The 22088-nt window shown below is 41.2% G+C and overlaps 2 protein-coding genes across 3 annotated transcripts; one reads left to right on the top strand and one right to left on the bottom strand.

Annotated features, from left to right (window-relative positions):
* Positions 1–16: 16 nt before the first annotated feature.
* mapda (N6-Methyl-AMP deaminase) lies at positions 17–9378 on the top strand. Its single transcript, XM_086299036.1, has 10 exons — positions 17–174; positions 319–449; positions 644–704; positions 798–885; positions 6267–6348; positions 6445–6571; positions 7296–7376; positions 7480–7618; positions 8270–8370; positions 9026–9378. Exons 1-10 carry the CDS (start codon positions 136–138, stop codon positions 9215–9217), a joined length of 1041 nt encoding a protein of 346 aa, XP_086155162.1. The 5' UTR covers positions 17–135; the 3' UTR covers positions 9218–9378.
* On the bottom strand, positions 8094–22014 carry nat10 (N-acetyltransferase 10). 2 transcript variants are annotated; one of them, XM_086299035.1, is made up of 29 exons: positions 21886–22014; positions 21543–21669; positions 21314–21405; positions 21030–21201; positions 20240–20362; positions 20077–20138; positions 19856–19970; positions 19276–19383; positions 19010–19143; positions 18806–18899; positions 18622–18720; positions 18389–18525; positions 17302–17426; positions 17066–17216; positions 16666–16762; positions 16425–16541; positions 14187–14288; positions 14017–14091; positions 12784–12900; positions 12557–12690; positions 12429–12477; positions 12235–12331; positions 12041–12148; positions 11783–11955; positions 11566–11685; positions 11344–11442; positions 10012–10085; positions 9845–9925; positions 8094–9757 (listed from the first exon to the last, which is right to left on the bottom strand). In XM_086299035.1, the coding sequence occupies exons 2-29, from the start codon at positions 21654–21656 to the stop codon at positions 9619–9621; spliced, it is 3108 nt and encodes a 1035-aa protein (XP_086155161.1). In that variant the 5' UTR covers positions 21657–21669; positions 21886–22014; the 3' UTR covers positions 8094–9618. The 2 variants fall into 2 exon arrangements, with proteins under 2 accessions (XP_086155161.1, XP_086155160.1); XM_086299034.1 differs by having other exon boundaries at positions 21543–21685; positions 21886–22006.
* Between the last annotated feature and the right edge of the window lie 74 nt (positions 22015–22088).

The raw sequence follows: 22088 nt of genomic DNA on the forward strand, positions 1-22088 counted from the left end.
CAGTAGCAGCCGGGGAATTATTTCTTGGTTGCACTGATGGTGTTCCGGGTAAATGTAGACTGAAAACAAAGGCTTGTAAAAGCAGCAAACAGCTCGGAGCTCAGAGACTTGCTCGCGGATTGTCTTTACTTTGTGATGGACAATGATGTCTTTTATCGGGAGCTGCCAAAAGTGGTAAGTCAACCGCCTAACGTGAATAACAGAGGCTTATAAAGTGAGTAATTTGAAGGTTTATAGAGAGTAAGGGCGGTTAATGTATAGAGGAGCTTAACGTGTAAGCTAACTAAATGCTAACGTCAGCGTTTTGATTGTTACCAGGAGCTTCACGCTCACCTCAATGGTTCTGTCAGCGCGCAAACCATCGAGAAGCTCATCAGCCGAAAGCCACATCTCAACATTGAACACAGCATGACGGCCATTGGCAAAGGACAGCGGAGGACTCTGGATGAGTGCGTCTGTAATTCATTGACAATTTCATATGAAACCCAGCAGGGTTTAAACCCTACTTTATATTTGATAGAAAAGAAAAGAAACGACAAGAAAAAGCACGTGTTGAGCTAAATTTAAGTGGACAGAATGAGCTGTCTGGGAGACGTTGATAAACGGGTTAAGATTAAAACACTATGTCTTTGGGTCTCTGCAGGTGCTTTGAAGTCTTCAGGGTCATCCACAAGTTGGTGGACACTGAGGAGGATATCCTGATGGTAAGGCCTGACTCAAAACAGTGTCGTGCTTCTTTTAGTCAAAGTGTTTCTAAGGATATTTATAAGTAATTGATGTTTTTGTTTTCCTGCCAGGTGGCTACAGATGTTATCAAAGAGTTTGCAGCTGATGGTGTCAAATATTTAGAGTTAAGAAGCACACCACGTGAAGAGAGAGATACAGGTGAATGACAGGCGAAGGTGAATGACACAGTACAGGGAGCAGTGAGTTCTCCTGTATATACCTATGATTGTAGAGGCAAGAAGACTAATGATTTGGTTATTAAATTCAATAATTAATTCATTTGAATTATTCAAAGTGTAGTATAACAGTCATTGTCTTATTTTCAGTACTGATAAAACTAAAGAAATTATATTCAATCCTAGGGGTATATGTGCATAGGAACCAGTTGTAATTGATGGTTGCACAATACAACAGGCTAATACATATAAGTATTTGGGCATCTGTATGGAGAAATTCTTTAAATGGGAAGAACATTTTGACTTCTTGAAAAATTAGCCAGACTGTTTGGGAGTGACTTCCAGGGTTTGTATGGGTAATGGATATTACCTGTCCACAGATTCATGGTGACGTAACTGCTCTTTTAACTGTTTGGTGTCTTTGCTTTGTTATAGGTTTGTAGAAATGGTTTATATGAGATTTTAGCTGAGATTGAGAGGTTTCTGTGGACACTCCTCATTTCAGCACTTGTATTTCTGACCTTGTGTTATAACCGATTAAACGTGATCTCCTCCCTTTTGCCCCCATTTTTGTGGGAGTGGGTGCTTAACTAGTTAAAAAAAAAATCTGTCTCCTATTTTTTTTGTGTCACATAGTAAAGAAGCATCAATATCTGATGAGAATACTTAGTAATTTGGCCTTGCTGTGTATTAATGTGGTGTTTGGTGCCGTTTCTTGTTTTGTGGGGTTGTTGTTGTTTTTTTCCAAGTGGAGATGAATATCTTTAACAAGTTGATTTGTTCACATTTGCAAATCTTAATTTTTAAGAGAAATTTGTTTTTTGAGTTTGTACACTATATGCATATTGCACCATTTCCTTTTTCAGTATTTGTCTGTGGTGACAAAAGGGGAACAAAGGACATTTAAGTCAACCTAAAATGATTCGTTTTAATTTTTACATGGCCTTACTGAGGTGAAACATGCATTCTTTTTTTTTGGTAATGGGCTGGAAAAGATTGAAAATGGACTTTGAAAGTGCTTAAAAAGTGCTTGATTTTGACCCTGAAAAATGTGTATGAGCCCTGGACTTCTACAATCATGTGCACTTTTTATAATATAGTGCTTGAAAATTCCAGGTGAATAGGAAAAACAGATAATCTATTTACTGTTATTAATTTGCTAATGATATTACTTTTTGTTACCATTTGTTTTTTTTGTAATGCCACTGTGAGTTCGGGAATGCAGAATTTCTAAAAGTTCAACATCAAATTCTGAGAAGTTCACTGAAACAAACCAGATGAATAGTTTAGGAAAACAAAAAACAGTACAAAAACTGGAACCCCCCCCCCCCCCCCCCCCCCCCCCGAAAACAAACAAACAAAAAACAAGGCAGTGCTGTCAACACAAAGGTACAATAGGCAGAAAACTAATCTAAAGTGCTGAGTTCAGACAGTTCTGATTGGGACCATCCCAGAAACACTAACCTGGGTTTGCTGTTAAGGCATGACTGAGCTGAATCCAGCAATCTCGGAAGAAATATAGTGAGTGTTCTGAATTTAAAAAAGTGTTACTTAAAATATATTTTACTCAACTAATACAGTGGGGCAAAAAAGTATTTAGTCAGCCACCGATTGTGCAAGTTCCCCCACTTAAAATGATGACAGAGGTCAGTAATTTGCACCAGAGGTACACTTCAACTGTGAGAGACAGAATGTGAAAAAAAAATCCATGAATTCACATGGTAGGATTTGTAAAGAATTTATTCGTAAATTAGGGTGGAAAATAAGTATTTGGTCACCCCAAACATGGAAAATCTCTGGCTCTCACAGACCTGTAACGTCTTCTGTAAGAAGCTTTTCTGTCCCCCACTCGTTACTTGTATGAATGGCACCTGTTTGAACTCATCATCTGTATAAAATACACCTGTCCACAGCCTCAAACAGTCAGACTCCAAACTCCGCCATGGCCAAGACCAAAGAGCTTTCGAAGGACACCAGGAAAAGTATTGTAGACCTGCACTATGGCGTTATTTTTGTGCCACTATTCTGAGCGCACGTAAAAAAAATTTGCAGGTGCAAGTGTTGCATTTTGAGGAGAAATTTATTTTGAGCGAAGAAAAGCTGAATTTGAGTGAACAAAATTCATTGCTGCATGCAAAAAATGTATATCCGTGTTTGCTATTATCCATATACACACGCACAATAGCAGCCCCTCTCGCTCAGTTTTTGCACTTGCGCTCGCTCGCAATGTGTCGCTCGCGCTCTCAACATTTCAGCCCGTGCGCGCTCAACTCGTTCTGTACACCGTTATATTTGTGCCACAAAACCAGCCAATCACAGACTTGGATGCAAAAAAAATCTGATTGGCTGTTTTCGTCTCCAACCAGCTCGAAATGACGAAATGCAATATCCCAGAATCCATTTCGTCCAAAACTCAAACGAGGCAGTGGCGGAGGAACACAGAGTGGCGGAGTTTGAAATATTACTCTTTGTGGGTCACAAAATAAACTTTTAAGATATTTTCATGCGAGAATGGTGCTGTGTAAACTTCTAATATCTGCTCGATTTATCAAGACATCACATATTTGCATAAGTGCTCTAACGTTTTTGGAGATGCCTGTTACCCACCAGCTGACCGAATACCTGGACTGGCCATTGGGCATTTACCCGGCATTTGCCCGGTGGGCCAATGGTGATTTTTCATTTTTATGTTAGTTTGTTTGTTTTTGTAATGGTATAAACAATGAAAGGTGGTGGATTAGCCAACTGGTAATAATCAACTCTGGGCTGGACCAATTACAATACATCCGTATTGAGGGGAAAAGACTTCAGCGAGAATAAAAAAGACACAAAGCTGGAGTTATTCTGTGTCTTAGCTGCCTCTTCTCTCCTCATTCTCCCTCCCTCTCCTGTTGCTACTTCAATCATGAAACTGATCAATGATCAGCTGATCGTCTCTCTTGTTTGTTTATCTCCCACTTTGCGCCAGAAACAGGAAACCAGCGGATGTTGCGCTAAACAACAACAGCAGCACGTTCAAAATTGATCAGCTGTTGTTAGAATTTATTTAAAATTAATTTCTAGTATCAGCTGATGTTTGCTGGAGCCACAGCTGTAAAGCTGGAAACATGAAGGTGATACAAATCATACATATATACCAACAAAACAGTGTACATCACTGTCACAACAGCGTTTGTTTTCGTTCAAAGGCTTTATGGTTTTTCCAATAATACCTGGTGGTGTAGTCGGTGATTTTTTTGTCAGTTCAGCCTTATATATTATGTTTAACCCGAGTTCCCACCCGGTCAGCTGGTGGGTAACAGGCATCTCCGAAAACGTTGGAGCACTTATGCAAATATGTGATGTCTTGATAAATCGAGCAGATATTTGAAGTTCACACAGCTACATTCTAACATGAAAATATCTTAAAAGTTTATTTTGTGTCCCAGAAAGAGTAATATTTCAAACTCCGCCACTCTGTGTTCCTCCGCCACTGCCTCGTTTGAGCTTTGGACGAAATGGATTCTGGGATATTGCATTTCGTCCTTTCGAGCTGATTGGAGACAAAAACAGCCAATCAGATTTTTTTGCATCCAAGTCTGTGATTGGCTGGTTTTGTGGCACAAATATAACGGTGTACAGAAAGAGTTGAGCGTGCACGGGCAGAAATGTTGAGAGCGTGAGCGACACATTGCGAGCGCAAATACAAAAACTGAGCGAGAGGGGCTGCTATTGTGCGTGTGTATATGGATAATAGCAAACACGGATATACATTTTTTGCATGCAGCAATGAATTTTGTTCACTCAAATTCAGCTTTTCTTCGCTCAAAATAAATTTCTCCTCAAAATGCAACACTTGCACCTGCAAACCTTTTTTACGTGCGCTCAGAATAGTGGCACAAAAATAACGCCATAGCACCAGACTGGGAAGAGTGAATCTACAATAGGCAAGCAGCTTGGTGTGAAAAAATCAACTGTGGGAGCAATCATCAGAAAATGGAAGACATACAAGACCACTGATAATCTCCCTCGATCTGGGGCTCCACGCAAGATCTTATCCCGTGGGGTCAAAATGATCATGAGAACGGTGAGCAAAGATCCCAGAACCACACGGGGGGACCTGGTGAATGACCTGCAGAGAGCTGGGACCAAAGTAACAAAGGTCACCATCAGTAACACACTACAACGGCAGGGAATCAAATCCCGCAGTGCCAGACGTGTTCCGCTGCTGAAGCCAGTGCATGTCCAGGCCCGTCTGAAGTTTGCCAGAGAGCACATGGATGATACAGCAGAGGATTGGGAGAATGTCATGTGGTCAGATGAAACCAAAGTAGAACTTTTTGGTATAAACTCAACTCGTCGTGTTTGGAGGAAGAAGAATACTGAGTTGCATCCCAAGAACACCATACCTACTGTGAAGCATGGGGGTGGAAACATCATGCTATGGGGCTGTTTTTCTGCCAAGGGGACAGGACAAGTGATCCGTGTTAAGGACAGAATGAATGGGGCCATGTATCGTGAGATTTTGAGCCAAAACCTCCTTCCATCAGTGAGAACTTTGAAGATGAAACGAGGCTGGGTCTTCCAACATGACAATGATCCAAAACACACCGCCCGGGCAACAAAGGAGTGGCTCCGTAAGAAGCATTTGAAAGTCCTGGAGTGGCCTAGCCAGTCTCCAGACCTCAACCCCATAGAAAATCTGTGGCGGGAGTTGAAAGTCCGTGTTGCTCGGCGACAGCCCCAAAACATCACTGCTCTCGAGAAGATCTGCATGGAGGAATGGGCCAAAATACCAGCTACTGTGTGTGCAAACCTGGTAAAGACCTATAGTAAACGTTTGACCTCTGTTATTGCCAACAAAGGTTATGTTACAAAGTATTGAGTTGTATTTTTGTTATTGACCAAATACTTATTTTCCACCCTGATTTACGAATAAATTCTTTACAAATCCTACCATGTGGATTCATGGATTTTTTTTTCACATTCTGTCTCTCACAGTTGAAGTGTACCTCTGGTGCAAATTACTGACCTCTGTCATCATTTTAAGTGGGGGAACTTGCACAATCGGTGGCTGACTAAATACTTTTTTGCCCCACTGTATATAACTGAAAAATAGTAATAATGAAAAAAAATGCAATTAAGTCCATAGGTTTTTGGAAAATAACACAAATTCTGTAAATGTGCTTCTGTACACCACCGCCTTCTCATATTGAGCGATTCAGTGAACTGAATGAGTGTGAGTTCAGCACTTCACCTCCAGATCTTTTGTTTGCTTTTTTGTATTGGGGGTTTTTGCAGTGGAAGAGCGAGGGAACAAACTGAACATGAAATTACTTGGGATTTCTTTCACCATGCACTGATTTGGTATGTTTGTGTTCGTAGGACTGACAAAGAAGACTTACATTGAAACGGTCATCAAAGCCATCCAGAAGTGTAAGGAGGAGGGAGCGGACATTGATGTCAGGTAGGTTTACCCAGCTGTGTACAAGTCCACACATTTGTCTTATGAGTTGTGGCTGTGTCACTGACCACATGATTCTCAATATTATTTATCTTGAAGGTTTCTGGTAGCCATTGACCGCAGGAATGGGACTGAAGTTGCCTTGGAGACGGTGAATTTGGCTGAGGAGTTCATGCTGTCATCTGATGGTTTAGTGGTGGGAGTTGACCTCAGTGGAGATCCAACGGTTTGTCAGACAGTTTGGTACTATGGTGGCTTTGTACTAATAGCTACAGATCCAGTTACTCTGTATTTTACTGGCATTGTTTGGGTCTATTTGACCCATAATAGGAATGGTCACCGTCTAGTTTTGTGATGAAATATGTCTATTCTGGTGGGAGTGGACTTTTCCAGGGTGACAAAGAAAAGTTGTTAAACTGGTCATCTCAAATAACTTCTGCAGAGCACAAGAGTTTAATTTTTGAAAATGATGTAAACTGTATGTCCTTAAATCTCATCCTTAATTTCCCATTTTTATTCTTGGACTCTACTAGAGAAGCTTTGCATGATTCACAGTTTTAAAGTAATCCTTATTTATCTTAAACTGGGCCTTGATGAAGCTCCTCAATTCACCCTTTATCTGAAACAAACCATTTTAAATAATCTTGCTTCAAGGCCAGTATTGCTTTTACCAGACTTTCTTCCAATTGGCAGCTTCTTGCAAACTGAAGGTGTTAATACTGAGCTTTTGGCTCACAGGGATTAATTGCACATATGCTGATCTCATTATTAAAAACTTTTAAAACATGTTAAACACCAGAAACCACGCTGTAGCAGTATTTGTATGAAAGAAAATAAGAGGTAGCTTGTTAAATTGACTTTAAATTATGTTGGGAAACTGTATTGTAATGCTATTTATTAGTAGGACCACGTCTCATTATTTCACATGATAATGTAGCTTTCATTTTAAGGTGGGCCATGGCAAAGATCTGCTTCCTGCCCTACAGAAGGCCAAAAACTCTGGACTGAAGTTGTCACTGCACCTCTCAGAAGTATGAATAGCACACTTAAAAAATAGAGAGAGATAGACAGAGAGAGATAATTTGACTGTAGTAATATTTTACGTAAGAGTGATGTCATCAAATATTGTTGCAGATTCCATCACAGCTGGATGAATCAGATTTGCTGTTGAGTCTTCCTCCTGACAGAATCGGTCATGGCACCTTCTTACATCCTGAAGTCGGTGGATCTCAAAGCCTCGTTAACAAAGTGGTTCAGAAAAAGATACCAATAGGTGACGCAGCATCCACGCTAAGATGTTTTCATTTTAAAATGTGTGAACTTTTAATCAAATTTATGCCTCACATGCACTGTTCCTGTGCTGCAGGATCACAGTGACTGAGGCATTTCGCTACCGATGCAGTTTCACTCTGAAAAGCCAAAATTGAAAGTTTGAGGGGTGAAAATAAGCGATGCAGACACATCCACATCCACATCTGTCGGTCCACATCTTATCAGTGATACTGACAAAATAAAAATATAGCAAGTATGTTGTATTGACAACATATAGGGAATACTACGAGGATTCTAAATATCACATTATAGTCTGAATCCAAATATCATGTCACACTTGACCTCTGACCTCATGTTTATGTTTCACCCTTTCAAGTTATTCATGTTCAGTTATTTACAAATCAATACATATCATTCATTAGCTGCTCCTGTGTGTGTAATCAAAGTGAACATCTGTCATGCTTTGCTTATCTGATCTTTACTGCACTACCAACTTAAAGAAAACAAAGTGAATATTAACAACACAATACTCAGTAGTTAAAAGTAAATTGTCCCGATAGTGAGCTGCGTTATGGTGGAGGTATGAGCTCGCAGTGCGTCTTTTTTGACGTACGAGCAGAACTTTTAATGTTGATTTTTTTCTCCTCTGTAGAGCTGTGCCTGACATCAAATGTGAAAGGCAACACTGTGCCGTGTTACTCCAAACATCATTTCAAGTACTGGTACGAGCTGGGACACCCAACTGTAATTTGCGTAAGTTTCCACTGTATACTTCTTTTTAATGTTTTTGTTTTTTAACCTCATTAGGCTAAATTCTTGCATAGTCTTTATCTTACACCGAGCCTTCAGCAACAGCTGAATTAGTTTTAGCTCGTCTCCGTTTTAAGCCATCTTTTATTCTGATTGGCTGCTCCTCTCAAACACAGGGTTTAGAAAGCAGGTGGGTGGAGCTTCTGTGGGAGCCAAGTTGGGGGGAAAAAACTGAACCGTACTTTTCAGAGCAGTCTGAAGTCTGAGCTTAGAGGCGTTGCCTGCACATTATTTTTGCCATGTTTAATATAACCAGCCACCTTTATCACAGTGTATACACATAACAGGAAAGAAGGAAACACACAGGTCCTATTTGAATTAGGGCTGTGGAGGCTTTAAAATATTGGCATACAAGTAACATACTGATGCTGAAGTTATTACCATTTCTTTTTTTACCGTCTTTAGACAACCACAAAACGGTGGGGCACAGCATTAACATCCTGTCACAGGTGTGGGTAGATGTAGTTTTTCTTTTAGATTAACACAGAATAACTTTCTACTTGAACAAAAATAGATCAGAGACCTGTGAGAGGAAAGGGGGGAAAAAAAAAGAAAAAAAAAATCACACCTGAACAATGTTCCTTTTTTTACATTACAGACCGACGATAAAGGAGTCTTCTGTACGGACTTATCTCAGGAATATCAGCTGGCAGCTTCCACATTCGGTCTCAGTCATGAAGCCGTGTGGAAGCTCTCTCAGCAGGCCATAGACTGCATCTTCGGACCAGAGATTGTGAAGCAGCAGCTTCAAGAGAAGTGGAATGACTTACATCCTCAGCTTTTCAAGTGATCGGTTCATCGGAGCCAAAAGCCAACTACATACCTCAAGTTTAAATTTTTTTTTTTTAAAGCAACAATTTAACAAGGATTTACAGAAACCCTTACATTAAATCTAAAAATACTGTAAAATGGTTTATGTAAGTGGAAAGTAAATCATAACTTTTTATTTAATCAGGCTGAAGTGTGATGCTTTGTTCTGTTGACAGTATCTGTGCAGTGTTACACAGTCGAGAGGAGCAAAATTGTTCTTACAGCAACTGACAGCATACAAAGAGCAGAATTTAACACAAAACAATAAAAATAGACTATGCAGTCTTACAGTTACACTCATAGGCTTACAATTCAGTCCAAGATATCCCAAATTCTCCAGATCACACATGTAGTCTTGTCAATACTGTGTCCACTTCACTCTCACGCCTTCTTTCCAAATTTTCCATGCTTGTTCTTCTTGAATTTTCCGTGTTGCGTTTCCTTCTTTTTTAATTTTCCGTGTTGGGGAGCTCCATTGCTCGCTATGGGGGTTCCTCCTTCCCATTTCCTCTTCTTGTCACTGTTGGAAGCAGGTCTTCATTACAAACAAGCTTTTCCAACAACTGAACACTAGATTTCTCACCAAACATTGTAAGTAACACTCTACCTTTTTATGCTGACGATAGCTGTGCTCCCTGCTTTCTTCAGCACCTGGTCCCACTCCTCGTCGTCCCCACGAATTTTGTACCTCAAAAAAACAAAAAGACAGCTAGAGTAAATACTGGTCTAAAAAAAATGCAATGGCCAAGGCTGCCCTTCAAACCCGATACTCACTGTTCCAGGTCCATTTCCTTTACTTTTTCCACATCTTGTTTGTGTCTCTCCTCAAACTCCTTTGCTGCTTCATTCTATGAACAGAGAGGGGAAAATTCCTTCTTTACTTGTATCTATAAAATGTAGGTGTGACACTTCTGAAACCGAGACCAAAGTTGACATAAACACTGTGGGGGTTTTGTGGTTCCATCTTTGTGTTTTGTAATACAGAGAAACAGCTTTACAGGCACAGCAACCCCATCCACCTGCTCTTCAAACTTTCAGCCAATCAGAAGTGAGCTGCCATACGGAGGAGGAAGGGCGCTAAAGCTGCAGAGCATGCAAAGCTGCTTCTGGAAGAGTCCATGAATAAAAACGTGAAGCCATAAATGAGCATAAAAGGCCAACGAGAACTGAAAGCTAATTAGAAATGCATCAGAATAACGAGTTCACTCTCAGTTCATGATCAGGTCGTGTTTACGGCTGTGGTTTAGGGAAAAAAAAAAACAATTTAACTTTTTTCTTTTTCGTTTCTCTTCGAGTAAATGAAAAGATAAAAGATTGTGGCAAAAACTTTTGCCGGAAATTTGAAACATGACGTGAACTCTGGATGTGGCGAGTCATTAAACCCTTAAACAAAAGCATAAAATTAAGGAGGAACTTTCTGCTGCTTCCTTATGATGGATTAGCACCAACTTATGACCCCTGAAGCTGGATTAGTCTCTCCTGCTGAGATTTTTGCTCTACAAGGGCCTGATATCCACTTACGAGGACATTATACTGCTACGCTGGGGCGACCGTGGCTCAGGGGGTTGGGAATCGCATCTGTAACCGGAAGGTCGCTGGTTCGATCCCTGGGCTCTCTGTCCTGGTCGTTGTGTCCTTGGGCAAGACACTTTACCCTACTTGCCTACTGGTGTTGGCCAGAGGGGCCGATGGTGCGATATGGCAGCCTCGCTTCTGTCAGTCTGCCCCAGGGCAGCTGTGGCTACAACTGTAACTGCCTCCACCGGTGTATGAATGTGAGAGTGAATGAATAGTGGTATTGTAAAGCGCTTTGGGTGCCTTGAAAAGCGCTATATAAATCCAATCCATTATTACTGTTCTATCAGAATTTTAAACAAATATCCTCCTATGTGGCTCTTATTTTTCATAAAAACAAAAATAAGGTAAAAAAATAAATAAATCTGGTAATTCTTTGTTTTTACATTCATGGGCCCCAATATGCCCAAATATCAAAGAGAAATTAAAAATGCATGCTGTGGAAGAGTTCGGGTCTTAGGAGGTTAATGGTAATAACCTGTAAATTATTCCAGCATTAGCTAATCATCAGAAATAATTTAGCACAAATACCAGATCTTCACTGAGGCTTCTGACAGTTGGCTCCATTGCAACTTCTTTAGTGGCTGCCATCTGTGCTTCAACTGCTTTTTCTTGGATGCCGGTGAAGATCTAATGCAGTAATAATGAAAAGATATGATGTTACAGCCTTACTGCAGCTGCTTTAATTAACAGTGAGTTGTACATCATCCACAAGTGAGGTTTTTCTGTATGACTTAATTATTGGCAACTCACTTGCACAAATTTACGGATGACGCGGTTGAAGAGGCCCATGAGCTGTGAGCTTGGAAGCTCAATTTCCTTTTCCAGCTGATCCACAGACTTATGCTGCAGTCCGATTCCCAGCAGCAAAGCCTAGAGCACAGCGGACATCAGTCAGTTAACGTCTTAAACAGAGGAATCAGCTGCATTGGAAGGATACCCGTCATATAAAATGTTGATGGAAACGTACACACTGCGCTGCTGAGAGAGACATATCACCGAGCTGCTTGAGGAAGAACACGCGTGCCACCGTTGGCACCAGGTCCATAATGAGGTGGTAATCCACCATGCTCCTCGAATACAGCTCCAGACGTTTGAGGTCATAAGGGCTGAAGTGAGCCACCAGCTCTGAGCTGCTGAGAACTGTTATGATGAGAGACAAGTCAGACTGGGGTGAGGTCTACGCTGGAGAAATCAGATCAGGGTGTTTTAAACAGAGGACTCTTACTGCAGGTATTCTCCTTGGACTTCTTATTCTGCAAAATGCTCAGTGCTAGACTCGGATGAAAGTTGCTGAACTGGTAGGAGAGCAGAGACAGGAAGCGCCGACGAAAATCTGAGGAAGGGGAAGAAGAATTGTTCTAAAGGAGCCTGACAAGCTTGAGCACACCAGTTCTCCTCAGGCAGTGTAAGCATGTTCACCTTTCGAGAAGGCAGAAAGCCACTGGCTCTGCTCCGGGGTTTCATCTGTATTTAGCTCCTTCAGCATCACGCAGGAGTGCTCCCCTGTAAGGTCATTCTACATACAACCGCACATGAAAAAATAATTACAGCAGTGCAAAAAAACAAAAACAACAACAAAAAGAAACATGAAAAAGTGACTGAATGGTACTTACTGGGGTTTGTCTCAAGTAAACTGGAATATATCCTGCCTTCTTCCAGAACCTGTTGTGGTTGAAAACAGATTCATTTTTATACACTTCCAAAAGATTCATCCCCTTCACTTCATGTTAAGCCAACTCACTTAAGCAGTTGTGCAGTAAGGCCATAGGAAACGCCTAAGTAGTCCAGTTTCTCTGCCCTCCTCTCACTCAGCTTCAGCAGAAGAGGAGGGAGCTCCTTGCGTGGAGTGATCACCTCTTCCAGCAGACTCACAGCCTGCACAACAAACCGTAGCGAGGTTCACTCCGGTTACACTTCAAGTGCGCAAATAATGTCTAGCAGATGTTGCTGAAAACACCGGTGTCTTACCTCACTGCTGACAGAGGTGATTTCATTGTGGTTTGATTGTGTGCTCTCATCCATCGTGGGAAACTTGCCCTCGTAGTACATCTGCAGCAGCTGGAGAGCTCTGGAGCCGTAGCCCATCTGGTGCACAGGTCGATTATTCAAATTAACTGTGTTACTACGCCAGCAAAAGCTCCGGGAACTTTCATTTCCCAAATTTCACTAACTTCCTGAGGGCAAGCATTCCTCTGTCATGTGGAGATTTCTTTTGTTTACACAGTAAGGCCAAAGCCAAAAAAAACCCCCAAAAAAACCCCCAATAAACGGCTTTTCCCTCTGAATCACGTCATTCATGCGCTGACAGGTTAAAAAAAACAATGCTGCAACCAAGCACTGAAGTCTGTACTCACCTAAGGGGTGTAATATTATCTCCCCCAAACTTAATTTAGATGCATGGTCTAGTGGACAGCTATTTCTTTATTTTTATTTGTTTTTTGTTTTTAACTACCGTACTAAAACCTTTTCAGGGAGCTAAAAGATTCTTTCAGGACATTGTTTGTCTGATTTTCCTGTGCAGAGAAGACCCTCTGAGATTAAGCTAATAGGTCAGCTGCATCTACACATGAGACAAAAACAAAAAAAACCCCAAAACATAGGGACCAGGTTACATCTTTCTCAGTCTCTTCTATCATAGTCCCCAGGCACTCCTGCATCACCTCATCTGTCAACCTGTCCGAGCAGTTCCAGGTCTGTTTTGCCTAAATTAATGCCGCTGCCATTTGTTATTTTATAGTGTGGCACTTCTCTCGCAGAAATCTCTCTGGACACGTAAGCGATGTAACAGGCACCACCCCACAGATCAATTTCTAACATGTATTCTTCATCACATCATCTCTTTTTATTTATTCTGCTGTTCTTCACATAACTGCTGATGGGTTTCAGGGTTTTTAAAAATTGTATTTTTGGCTGTTATTATCTTCTCTGAGTTTAACCTAGGAGTAATTCAGGGCCACTCAGAAGTACCCCAGAATAGGCGCTTCTTTCTTTCCAAAAACAGAGTTTGCTTCATGCTTTAGTGGACTGCACATGAAGCTTTGGGCCACCCAAAACAAAACAAAACAAAAAAATGCTTAATAGTTCCTGCAGACAAAAATGCCCTTTAGGAAATTCCTCACCACTCTTACTCCCTGAGGAAAGCAACTGCAGCGGAAATATTTCAGTACAGTGTATATCAAGAAAAACATGGCAGATTCTTACTCCTTGGTAGTCTGGATTAACAGCAATGCGCACCACTCTACCTCCTGAGAGGGTGCCAAACTCCGGGTCTTGAAACTGTGACAAGAGTAGAGGATTCAGTATTAGTTTAAAAATGTCTTCACTGGACTGTAAAAGAATGAGCTGTAGTGGTTTTGTTGAAGGTTTTGTACCTGCTCTGAGACAGTCCAGGGAATGAGGTCGCCTGAGGCCTTCTTCCCTCTGGACAGGCCGTTGAGGATGGACTGTCTTGATATTTCCCCCTCCAGACATACCTGGGGGGCACGAGGGTGCAAATGCATGTTTGAGTGGAATCAAAAAGGTCGCCTATCAGTGATGTTCATAGAGCTCATGCATGCTAGTGACAATAAATCACTATTAAAAAAAAAAACCCTAAGCCAGGGATGTCAAAATCATTTTACATCACGGGCCACACAGAGCTCACTGCTGACCTTATTTGGGCCAGAAATGTAAACAACTATAAGAAGCAAACGTGTAAAATAAATATTAAATTTTATCTATCTATCTATCTATCTATCTATCTATCTATGTATGTAGGAAAAGCTGTAAAAATGTATGAAAATACAATTAGAAGTCCAGATTTCTGTTCTTCACATTTTCCAAAGCCATCCAGTAAGGCCGGACTGGAATCTTTGCGAGGCCGATTCCGGACCCCCAGCCCTCATTGTCTGACACCCCTGCCCTATGGCTGTAGTAGTCCTCCGAGGCCATGTGCAGCGGCAATAATAGGGGCAATCTCAGTCCCAACTCAAAATAGCTTAACCTAAACCACAATCTATTTCCTAACCTACACAAGAAGTTTTGGTTCATAAAAACCAAAACCAAACCACAAGAAAAAGTGAGTTACATAGAAAAATAAACAGAGTGAAGCAGGACCCAAAATATTATGGAAGCCCGTTTCCGCCACTAAAAAAAAAAAAAAAAAAAAAAGGATCCATAACTCAAAATTTCGAGTTATTTTCTCGAAATTTCGAGTTATTATCTCGAAATTTCGACATATTAACTCAAAATTTTGAGAAAAGCAACTCGAAATTTCGAGTTAGCGCTGCCAATCAGTAATCTACGTGAATGACGTCATTTCCATGTTACCCGGAAGCTGAAGCCCTCAGCTACAAATGCTACAGCTAAGCTACCGGTATTACATCCAGTCGTGAATGCACAGATTGCTGAGTGTTTTCAGCCTGGCTTCACAAATGATGAAATCCCTGTGTTATTAGCTGAATCACATGGTGTTACTATCAGCAAACATACTTTAATTTGTTGGGATCCGTTTTTGAGTGCGCGGTCCTGCGCCATATGCTTCCGGGTAACAAGAAAGCGACCTCATTCACGTATATTTTTGATTGGCAGAGCTAACTCGAAATTTCGAGAAAAGTAACTCGAAATTTCGAGATAATAACTCGAAATTTCGAGAAAATAACTCGAAATTTCGAGTTATGGATACTAGCTTTTTTTTTTTTTTAGTGGCGGAAACGGGCTTCCATAAAATATGGACTAAAGGTTCACAGTCTTACTTTATACCAGTGCCACCTGTTTTTTTTAATTCTATGAATCTCGGCAGCTCGACTTGCGTGAAGTGTTTCCAGATGTGCGTCATGTAGCCGTTTTAACAGATGCATGAAATGTACATTTTTAGACATAAGTTGTAACGGCCGCCGTTTTCTTTGTGAGTATTTATTACACGGCGTGCTGCGGGGAAAAGCCTGTTCTAACGTTTGAGTCTAAGGTTTATTTTTTAGCACCTGGCGGCTCTTTTTTACTTCTCATCCGTAAATAATCTGCTCTTTCACGTGATTCAGTTTATTTTGAAAAGTCTCAACAGGATCTTGAACTTTATTGTGAAAGGTTTATGTGGAACATAAACAAGCGGACACGCGATGCTGTTACCGTCGTTGTTGCTAACCACAACGCATAAAAACAGGCGCTTGTCCGTCCGTAGTGTGGTTATATTAAATATAAGAGAAAGAGAGAACTTTAAGAAATTAATATAACCACTACAGTGACCATCAAAACGATGAAAAAATATTGCCGTAAACAGTTTATTTTGCGACACCACGAAACAAACGATAGCGTAAAATGAAACGATAGACGTTTTTATATCGTCATCCGATATATATCGTTATATCGAACAGCCCTATGCCCAGCTATACACTTTTTTAAAATAGAGTCTACACAAATCAATTACAACACCTACATAATGTTTATAGAGATGTTACACACTCTTTACCATTTACAAAGATTTGAGATGCCCATATAAGCAGTTATGAATCTTTTTGCAAATATCGTAATTTTGTTGGTTTGTAATAAATAACTAATAAGTAGAATTTCATTAACTACTCATTTCCCACCCTATGATTTAAAACAGTGGGTCTGTGAGTGTATTACAGTACCTGCACCACAGCAAGGACCTCAGGTAGTGAGTTTTGTGTGGGAGGAACAGGTGGCAGGAGGCAGAAGAGGTGATGAGCCGGAGCGTCAGACAACATCTGCAGGTCATTTGGGGAATTCTGGAGACAAAAATATGAGTCACAAAAATGACAACACTGTGCAGGGCACTGCGCTGCCGTTAGATTTAAGGGGGGGAAAATGAAATAAATAAATTAAAGTCAAAGGACTGCAATCGACAATCACCTTGTAGTGCGATGCCACATAGAGAGCCATCAACCTCTGCAGGAAAGCTTCAGACGCTTTGTGGTAACAGAACAGTGTGTCTCGGTTCACATAGTATCTGCACAGCATTAGATAAGGACAAATGCAAACTTGCATAGTGAATGTAGGTGATGTGATGTGCACCATAGATTAGAAATCTGGCAATTTTTTTTTAGTTTCTATTGCACAGAGTTCAATACTGAGATCAAATTCAGTGTTTTAAATAATAACTGTCCACAGCATTTTCTGCAGCCTAACTTTAAATGTTTGATCTATGCACAAAATACCACACTGTGCCTACTTAATGCTCACCCAGCAAAAAAAATAATAATTACACATGTAAATTTGCCTCAGGCGGGATTATTAGGGAAACAAAGGATACAGTTCACATGTTTGTGGAAGCGGGCAGCCGGAAATGAGCCTGGGAATGTTGAGGCAGTCTAGACAGAGCAGCTCATTCAGCCACTTCTCTACAGGGTCTCCCGGAGAGTACCGAATGGACTCGTGCAGAGAAACCTCGTGGAGAGAACGAGCTGCAAACGGAAACGGGTACACAGCAGTGAGTCACACGATACAGATGCACTGAACATAAACACGGTGAGCAACTGAGATCCTCACCTGCTGATAGTCTGGCTGTGTTGGTGGTTCTGTTCTCTGCAGACATGCTCTGCTGACTGTCTGCGCTCTGCTGCCTCAGCTGCTGAATCAGCTTGAGGGAAAGAGAGCGCCCGGTGCCTTCATAGCTGCAGAAATACAAATAATTAGCACGGAAACAGAAATTTGAAAATTCACTGGTTGCACCTTCTTGCGCTCGAGTAGCTCAGGTGTGTGCACTTCTCAACTGGTCTTCAACTAATTCAGCAAAATTTTTGTTTTGATTTTTAAAAAAACAAAAAAAAAACAACCTGAAAATAGTGCCCTGTCTGCTTATTTTAGCCCTTCATTCAATATTCCTACAGCTTAAAGCTGAAATGTATGATTGCATAAACTTATTTACAGCAATAACAACAAGTACTGAAGATAAAGATAGAAGGACATTAAGTCCCAGGATCTCATGCCTGTGCTGCTGGAACTGTGAACATTATGATGGATTTCGCTCCCTTAATTCCAAATATGATCAGTTTTAAACACCGACTGCACAAAAACACACTGTGTGCTGTATAAGTTGCTTGGTTTTGGATTCAGTCATGTTGAAAAGGCTTAGCTCAACAGCCAATTTGCATTTCCTTGTGCCAGTGCAACTGCTCTGAGCATCCCAGCCACAAAACTTGATCTGTGTGATGATCTGAAAGGCAGTGCCTTAAGACTTAAGGTGCAGTGTGCAACATCGCATCACTAGATGTCAGTAGACTGCACATAGCTATGGTGGCACACTTAAACCTAATGTTAGCTGGCCTGATGTTAGCTTATAACCAGCTGTTATTGTTGTTTAGTTAGGTCATTGTCAGCTGTCAGGAGACGGGAAAGTCGTTTGTCTAATGTGCTGACAGAGGGTAAGTGTGACTAAATTGGGACTAAATAAGCATGTTTATGCACATTTTTGTGTGTTAGAGCCCTGACTTCTGTTCAGGAGTTCCATATTTAAGTTCCTCATTTCTCTCATTGATCATTTTACTCAAAAAAGTCTTCACGGTAATATATTTAATATATTCAAAACTAACCAGCATCTTGTGGTGTATAAATATGACTCAGGTTTTAAACTGACCCGTTGATGGTGGAGGCCATGAAAACCAGATAAGGCCCGAGCAGCTTCTTAACAAGAGGAAGAGGGATTGCTGCGGCCTCGTCGATGACAAGCAGTTCAGCCTGGCCCAGCTTCACTGCATCACCTGGGTGGATATACTGTTGGGCCACAGTAATGGTGCGATCAGATCAGGTGTAAATTTCACTTTTTATTGTAAAAGAAGACACTTTTTTTTTTTTATTAGTCTTGTTTACCTGAATTGTCTGCCGATGCTCTTTGAATATGTTCACCCGCACCACTGCTTTATTGAACTCTGGATTCAAAGACTGGATGATTTCATAGTCGAGATGCTCCTGCGAATTAAAATGGGAGTAAGAAGCAGTACGTGCTCACCATGTGCGCATGACATCAGTGGTGCAGAGAAGAGTCAGAACCTACCTGATACTGCAGGGCATCGAAGCCTTTGAAGATGAATTCAAACATAGTGTGAAGGTTGTCCGGGCTCGGCGAAGTTACAAAGATATTAGAGTAGCTTTAAAAAAAAAAAAAAAAAAAAAAGTTACAATAACAGGTGACGAGCGAGAAGAATAAAAACAGACAAAGCTGATATTTTAAAATGGCATTGATGAAAGTCATATATACCCAAAAGCCACAGCTCCAGCAACAGCCAGCCCCAAAGCTGCAGACTTGCCTCGACCACGGGCAGCAGTCAGAGCCACAGTGCTCCTCAGTGTCTTCTCTGATATTGCTTCAATAAACTTCAACACCGCCTTTGCCTATAGAAAATATTCAAAATAACAACTGGGACACCTGCACATCTGCTACTTACTGTTTAACTATAACATTGCAGTCAACTTGAATTCAGTTATAGGAGGTGAATGTGTCTGTAGCATTTAAAAGGCCCTGACCTGGTCCATAGTCCTGCATGCATCCACCAATACACCGACTGGCTGAGTGTCCTGAAGGGACTCCTTCAGATCCTTCAGCTCCTGTTCTCGAGGAGGCAACCTGTCCTCCTGAAGGGGAACGAGAGAGCCAGTCAGAATGGAGTCTTTTTTTCTCCCTAAATGTGCACTTATTGGTTTTTCAGAGACTTTCAGCACAGTATCCTAAGCAACAGCAGGAAAAACATTATCATTGCTTCTTCTCAGAGCAGCCAGAAATGCCTGTCCGTAAAACCCTCCAACTCTTTCTCAAAGAGGCCCGACTGGTCTTTATAATGTATGAAACATTTTTAAACTTATTTAAAAAGGGACCGAACGCAGTGCAACCTACATATTGTACAGACAATAAATCCTGGGTGCCTGTTTTATGCAAGTTAATAGTCATAAAATCATAAATCATAAACACACAAAAGCAGAACAACGTCTAAACCATTAATCCTCCCATGTGCAGGATAACCACTATGAAGCTTGCTGTCAGCAAACTATCTGCTGAATAACTAACCGATTAAAAAAACCTTTTATACTATATAATTAAAAAAGGTACCTGAGTTTTTGGCGGAACTGGTTTAATGTTCGCCATGTGGGTGGAAATTGGCAGGATGTTAAGTTGGTCATCAATGACGACACAGTTTTTGCAGGACGCCAAAGATAGAATGAACCTTAAAAAACACAAAAATAAAACCACATTTTTAATATGACGGTTCAATTTTCATTCCTCTGAGCAAATACACTTCAAACTCAATGAACTCTTGGCAAAGCACCTACCTCTCATTAAACCTTCCAACCACATCCTGATGAGCCTCGGTCCTGTATCGAGAGTGCACGTCCTGGAGAAAGAAGAAGGGGTGGGGGGGGGGGAAAGTCGGTCACAGTGGGTTCCACGTCATCAGAAGAGCAAACCGAATCTAATAATAAATTAAATCCTTACCATAGTCATTGTATACAGCTGTTTCAGAGACTTCATGGTCCTGAGCAGTAGGACCACTATACCGCCACCTTCTACAGTCTCAATAGTTCTTGCTAAGAGGTTAGGAGTGAGAGCTTCAAAGTCCTGTGTGACAAGAGAAACAATAGAAATCAAACACCTGATGCACCTCCCCACCCCACCTGTCCTCAAATGTGATCTGATCAAATGCACTTATGTTCTTGTTTGTAAGGAACAGGAACATAAGTTCATCAACAGAAAAAAACAAAAACAAGGTCAAATTTAAAGAGCATTTAGAAAAATGAACAGGGATGTTTAGAAGATGCTCAAAATGATGCTTAATGTCATGCTGGGCCTCTGTTAACCTCTCAGTTCATCCAGTGTGACAAAGAAGGCACCTAGAAGCCCTTCTGTTTAAACCAACCTTTTTCTGATTGGCTGTACTTTCCAAACAGAACGTTCGAACAGCGGGTGGGTGGAGCTTCATTGTCAGAAACGACCATATTAAGCATATCTAGTCTCACTGACGTTCATTGTACTGATCCATGAGCACACGAAACTGTGTTTAGAGCAATGTGCAGCTTTTGGCTCAGCTAACTTCATTATTTGAAGCTTTGGCCAAGCTTAGTATGAGCAATATGACAAGTAATAGGTAAGGGCAAATAAAGATTGACTTAAAGTTCATTTAAAACCCTGTAACTATTCATTTGCAGGCAGATGTCACACTATTGTACCACAAGCCTAGTGGTTTATTTTACTCTAAAATCTTTTTTAAACCAGAGCAGAGACTCACCTGTAAGACGCACATGCCGTAGGTGTTTCCCAGGATCTTGTGCGTCTCGTTGTAGTAACAGTAACGGATGTTGGTTGCGGCAACAAAGAGTTCAAATGGGTCGTCCTGATTCAGGTTCAACGTGCCAGTTTTAATCTTCTTCTGCAGCTGTTTCATGCGCTTCTTTCTATTGCTGTTTCGCGAATGAGATGATGATGAGAAACACTTTTTTTTAAATCCCAGATTTGGGGAACTCTTTAAATATTTGACAGATTACACCCTCTCTCCTGTGAGCTCACACACACCTGCTGAATCCCAGGTCTTTTTTATAGCACCAGAGCACCGAGGGTCGAGCTCTCACAGCAGCTTTAGACAGCATGTGATGTAGGATGACAACCTGGACAACAGAGAGGGGCAACTGTGTTTTAATGCTCAGTTACACACATGTAAATTCACAACCCTGCAGGTAAAATAAGCTCACTGCTCCTAATGCAAGCTAATGTGTCTTGAATGCGCGGGGAGTGATGGGATTACCTGATCTCTGCCACGATCCCCCACCACAACAAACAAGGTCCTGTGCTGCAAAGCGACCCCATTCTCTATCTGGACCCGGATCCGGTTGTCTACCTTCTTACGGACGGTTGCCATCGTCTATTTGCTCCTGAGAGAGAGAATAACTGTCCGATAGCAAAATCACACAGAAGCAGATACTAGTTAAACAGTGTGACAAAAGCGGTGGAGCCAGAGCCGCAAAGAGCTGACAACAGAAACAGGAGGAAGAACTCAGTGGAGCTAACTTACAGCTAAAACAAAAATATTTAAGGATCAAACTAGCAAAACACACGAAACACTGTAGGATGGACCCGTTTCCGGTTACCTGATATTACAGATGAACTGTCAGGCCTTTAGCTTTTGTAAAAACACAGCAAGTTGCACGCTAAGCTTACACGCCAGCCATCACGCTGTTGATAAATTCACGTGGAGACTGCGCTTCATGGAGGACCCCTGCATGACGTCAGAATTGTGCGACTTTCTTTGAAAAGTTTCCTGTGTTGAGCGTACATTTACAACTGGAGCAAG

The sequence above is a fragment of the Aulonocara sp. 'chitande type north' Nkhata Bay genome, linkage group LG7, assembly GCF_057382095.1.
Source record: "Aulonocara sp. 'chitande type north' Nkhata Bay isolate Kocher_YH1m ecotype deep benthic linkage group LG7, A_spYH_male_GT1.1, whole genome shotgun sequence".
Taxonomy (NCBI): domain Eukaryota; kingdom Metazoa; phylum Chordata; class Actinopteri; order Cichliformes; family Cichlidae; genus Aulonocara; species Aulonocara sp. 'chitande type north' Nkhata Bay.